At 41.4% G+C, this 5,391-nt stretch overlaps 2 protein-coding genes across 2 annotated transcripts; one reads left to right on the plus strand and one right to left on the minus strand.

Annotated features, from left to right (window-relative positions):
- The first annotated feature begins 75 nt into the window (after nucleotides 1-75).
- On the plus strand, nucleotides 76-2,946 carry LOC136265022 (E3 ubiquitin-protein ligase TRIM71-like). The gene has a single exon (XM_066059782.1). The coding sequence runs from the start codon at nucleotides 213-215 to the stop codon at nucleotides 2,586-2,588; it is 2,376 nt and encodes a 791-aa protein (XP_065915854.1). The 5' UTR covers nucleotides 76-212; the 3' UTR covers nucleotides 2,589-2,946.
- On the minus strand, nucleotides 2,696-5,299 carry LOC136265039 (probable malonyl-CoA-acyl carrier protein transacylase, mitochondrial). The gene is made up of 3 exons (XM_066059802.1): nucleotides 4,977-5,299; nucleotides 3,608-3,689; nucleotides 2,696-3,511 (listed from the first exon to the last, which is right to left on the minus strand). Exons 1-3 carry the CDS (start codon nucleotides 5,250-5,252, stop codon nucleotides 2,934-2,936), a joined length of 936 nt encoding a protein of 311 aa, XP_065915874.1. The 5' UTR covers nucleotides 5,253-5,299; the 3' UTR covers nucleotides 2,696-2,933.
- Nucleotides 5,300-5,391: the final 92 nt, after the last annotated feature.

Here is a 5,391-nt window from a genome sequence, read left to right on the forward strand (position 1 = left end):
ACCGCCTTTTTGTGGTACTTCAAAGGGATCCTTACAACAACGCGAAATTATAGACTTACAAAAGGGTGACCCGAGTAGCTGTCGGGTCAGTTGTTAAGATATGAGTAGCTGTGTGTGTAGTTAGGGGAGTTCTGCCGGCGGACCACTAGCTAGCCAGTCTATTCGGACTATAAACGACTACAAGGACTGTTATACTTTTAAAGACGTGGACGATGTCTGTTGGCGTTGCGTCTCGAATTCAGCACGACTTTAAGAACTCTAACCACTTCGACATGTTCTCTAGCAGAAGGACTGCATCATTTTCATCTGCATACTGTGAAAAATGTCTTGTGCAAATCCGCGATTCTGACGACCAGTTATGCCAGAGTTGTAGACAGCGTAGTCAGAGACGACATGAAGGACGTAGCTTCTTTGGAGATTTCCTAGTCCCTGATATGCTAGAAGCTTTAGGAGGAGTGATTGATGCGTCCCCGACCTCTTCAACTAACAGCGCGCCCTCATTTTTGACTTGTAATGTTTGTGAAGAGGGCGCAAAGCCAGCCTCAGCCAAGTGTCTCGAGTGCAAAGATTACCTATGTGAGTCGTGTGTGGTGGCGCACAGAGTTGTACGTGTTACAAAGGATCACCCCATTCAACCACTATCACCAGTGTTCGAAGATTTACCTTCTACTCCAGTAACTACTCCAACCTTTGCTACTGCTGCCCCCAAACAACAGCACACGCCCACTCCTATTGGAAACAATCGCAAAAACTCGATCAAAACTGCAAGCGTGTCCTCCGATGGCTCTGCTGGTGCAGATTATGGAGAATGTCCAGAACACTCCAGCGAGTCGCTCTGTTTCTACTGCTACACTTGCAGTGTAGGGCTATGCCACGCTTGTGTACTGGGGGACCATCAACATCACAACTATGCCTACATCACTGAGAGATATGAGCAATGTAAACCTGCCCTGGAAGAGCTGATAGGCAAGAGTCAAGCTGAGATCCACGTACTGCAACTATCCCTGGAGGAAGTGTCTAAAATGAGCCAACAAATAGCTACCAAGAAAGAAGCAATGATTGCAGAAGTCCGACACACTTTCAAACAGCACATACAAAGTTTACTGCAGAAAGAAAGTGAGCTAATTACACAGGTGAAAAATATTGCTGACATACGAACTGAATCATTGGCCAAACAGATGGAGAATCTCCAGTCGTTGTTAAAGTCATGTTGTGACACTCGTAAAGATGCTGAAGATACCCTCAAAGAAGGTGACAAAAAGAGTGTAATGGAGGTGCGCTGGAAACTATCTGATAAACTGAATGAGAAAAGTTCCACAGCCTCCTCTAGAAATCCTGTTGAAGATGATTCATTCATTATCAAGACCAATCTATCTGCCGCCCAAGCCGCTATGCAAAATATCTGTATTGTTACTACTGCTCCTTATGCTCCAATGTGCTCAGCTGTTGGTGATGGATTCCTAAAGCCAAAACAAGGTCGTCTCTACAGTATAACTGTATGCACAAGAGATCGTAGTGGAAACCAATGTGTTCAAGGAGGAGAGAGACTATTTGTTCAATTAAAGGCATCATCAGGATCTCCTGTACAACACGAAGTCAGAGATAACAATGATGGATCTTACCTCATTACATTTCGTCCTTACCACCCTGGGGAACACCAGCTAGTTATTGCTATCAGAGGCCAGCATATCAAGGGTAGCCCCTTCAGCTTGGTGGTGGAGAATGGATCAGAGTACGGCCGTTTTGGAGTAGTCACTAAAGTATTTGGCAGTGAAGGAAGTGAGCCTGGTCAGTTGTGCCGATCATGGGGTATATGCGGTGATCAGATGGGGAATGTTATTGTTGGAGATCGGAGTAATCATCGTATCCAAATCTTTGACTCCAATGGCAGCTTGAAGCACTGCTTTGGCACAGAAGGGGTTCACCCTGGACAGTTCAACAGACCAGCTGGTGTTGCAGTCACTCAAGACAATCACGTCGTCGTTGCAGACAAAGATAATCATCGTATACAAGTCCTACAATATGATGGTAAATTTGTCTTCATGTTTGGCTCCAAGGGAAGCAATGACGGCCAGATGATATACCCTTATGATGTAGCCATTAATCCAGCTGATGGACGTATTGCTGTTACTGACAGTGGAAATCACCGATTGTTGATCTTCAGCCAAGAAGGTATCCTAATTGGAAAGTTTGGCTACAAGGGGTATTTGTGTGGCCATTTTGATTCTCCACGTGGCATTGTCTTTAACGACGAAGGACATTTAATTGTATCAGACTTTAACGTTCACCATATTCTAGTTATCCATGACGATGGGACCACAGCTCGTATTCTAGGCAGTCAGGGAAGTGGAAATGGCCAATTCATGCGTCCCCAAGGACTAGCTGTCGATCACATGGGTAACTTTGTTGTTGCTGACACACGTAATCATCGTATTGTTATCATGCACCCTAACGGACAATTCATTGCTAAGTTTGGCACTCAGGGTAGTGGACCAGGACAATTTGACCGACCAACAAGTGTAGCTGTTCTCCCTCACGGAAGAATTGCTGTACTAGACTTTGGAAATTCAAGAATCCAAATATTTTAGATGCCAAAAACTAAAGTAGGTTTGTGTGCTTTTTCTATGATAGTTTTGTATGTGTGTGTTTAGCGTTTTATTTACCAGTGAGCTGTTTGCTATATTATTTGTAGTAGTGTTGTTGGCACTTTAATATGATCATTATTTATCCTGTAAGGACTTCATTGATGAAGACAATTGTGTGTACCACCAGTATGTATGCCTAGCAGTTAGCATTTACTCTTAGAGTGTCTTTTATATATATTAGTGTTCATTTTTCTGCATATTAAACAATCATTTTTGTTGTTTATAATTCAAATGTATTATTGTTTTTTTGGTTTGTTTTGTTGAGTTTTGACCAAAACAATAAATTGATTATACAGTGTAATTGATACATTTCACTCGCTTGTTCAACCTTTTCAATATATAGTTTAGCTGCCTTCCAGGGCCACACTCCACGAAGCTGCACTGGGGATAATCCTTCATCATATTTTCCATCACTGTATCCCATACTACACAACTAGTTAGTTGTTTAACAAGTAGGGTTCGTATCTCTTCTACACTTGAATAAAGTTTACCAGTGACGTTAGAGTACACTGGTAGCTTAGGTAGTTGTAGAGGAGCCTTGTTCACTGCTACAGCAAACTGTTCAGTAGCTGGTGACATGTACAATGAATGGAAGGCACCGGATAACGCAAGAACTTTAATACTTCCACCTCTCTCCTGTATACAGTTACTAACAAAGTCAACAGCTCGTGTGCTGCTCCCTATAATAAATCCTCTAGGAAATAACTTATTGGTAATGCTACAGTCACCATATCCACTCTGCTTCACTACAGTACACACATTTTCAATTTGTTCCTTGTCCAACCCAGTCACTCTGAGAAGTCTTGATGAGATTTTATCTGATGCCATTTGCATTGCTGCAGCCCTGACTGCAACTAGCTGTAGTCCTATAAGGTAATAGGACATGACTGGTGAAGCTGTATCAATATTTTAATCATGTCACTTGTACAGTTGATATTTATTGAGTAGACTGTATTGTTTACCTGCCTCAAAGGAGATAGCGCCAGCAAATATCAGAGCTGTGAGCTCTCCAATACTTAGTCCAGCCACTGCTTGTAAACTACCCTACATGAAATATACACACCCCTAACAAATAATTATGCTGTGCAACAACAAAAACATGTGTTATCATGTAAACAACGTTGTTATTATGTAAACAATGTTGTACTGATGTAAACAAATCCTGTTACACATGTAAAAATGGGGGCCACCTGGTTAATTACAACCTCATTAGCTGCTTGACCACAACATGTGTCAGCTGAGCTACTGCTGATGTCAAGTCAACTCACCACCACAATTATATCAACAAAAAGCACTACCCAGTCATCTGTTACTAATTTTTTTGCACATGAAAGCCATGTGTGGGTGGAGTTCAGAGTAGAGCTAAGACTTGCTATCTATAGTGATGAGTTCCACAGTTCAAAGTGTTCACTAATAGAAACAACTTCATTACAAAGGTATGTTGAATTACTATCCTAGAATAATAAAAGCAGTTGTGGCCACTATCACTATTGATAATGCTCATACCCAACATGACAATGACTGCTCCTGAGCACTGACAAGACAGAAAAGGTGTAACTTGTAAGAAGAGAGGTGGAGGAAATAACAGACAAATAGGTTAGGTCTTGGGGCAGGAGATCATGTCATTAGGAATTTTGTCAGGAGTTTCAGAGGCTGGCAACTTCATAAACACATTGATGTTGGACTTGTAACTACTAGCCGGATAATGTCATATATAAGTGTCCACAGCAACCAGTGCACAACAGTCAATAGCACTCTGGCATTCTCACTAAAATAATAGACTATGGCGATTTGTATAAACACAATACATGATCTCTTACATATCCATCTAAGGCCAACATTCATGATACATTACCATATCATGCTGGTCTGCGTACAATGGATCAAGTCATCCATTATATAAACCTCTCCTGTAATGGTCTTAAGACTTTCCAGGAATGAATGGGTGGATTTGCCAGCACAATGGATGGCTAGCTGACTGTGAACACACATTACACAAATACACACACAGATATGGGACCTGTCACTTGAATTGTAATAAATTTAATATACAAAATGTGTGCTAGGGTTATAAATAAGACAATATCTTGTTAGGATAATATCAATTAACTACACAATCCAGCCACAACAAGATTGGTTTCGGTTGAGATGTGATAAGAAGCTTGAATTGGCACCTTTTATTATTTGTGTTTAAGCTAAATGAATTACTATAAGTGTATCAAGCCATTCTAGAGTGAAACCACTAACCAACTAACCAAAGAGGCCCCGTAAATGTACACACAAAATTAGTTGGCTGGGTTATAGCAGTGACGTCACATCATGTATCATTACGTCATTATCAATGTCATCCTTCGCTGCTACACTTGCAGCTGCTAGAGAGGCGACAACTATGGCTGGCTGACAATAACGCGTCTCTTGCAGCTTGCTCTCAGGGCCTGTAAGACACAGTGACTGTAGATCGTATCCCAGTGTTTCATTGGCTTGTTTAAACAATGATCGTACAGCTGGAAGATCTTGTATTCGTGATGTCATCCCAACGTATTGAGCCCCTTGTCCAGGGAACAACATACACGAGTAACATCTGATCAATATTGAACTGCGATGCATTACGTTATCCCATAATCGAAACTATTTTGTGATAACTAATTTGTGCGCTTAAAGTAAAACTTACTTCGAGAATCACGTGCTGATACCTCACGAAGAGAATGGAGCTCTGTTCCGTTCAGTTAACAATAAAGTAGTTCCA

Source organism: Dysidea avara, chromosome 8 (assembly GCF_963678975.1).
Source record: "Dysidea avara chromosome 8, odDysAvar1.4, whole genome shotgun sequence".
In the NCBI taxonomy this organism is placed as follows: Eukaryota; Metazoa; Porifera; class Demospongiae; order Dictyoceratida; family Dysideidae; genus Dysidea; species Dysidea avara.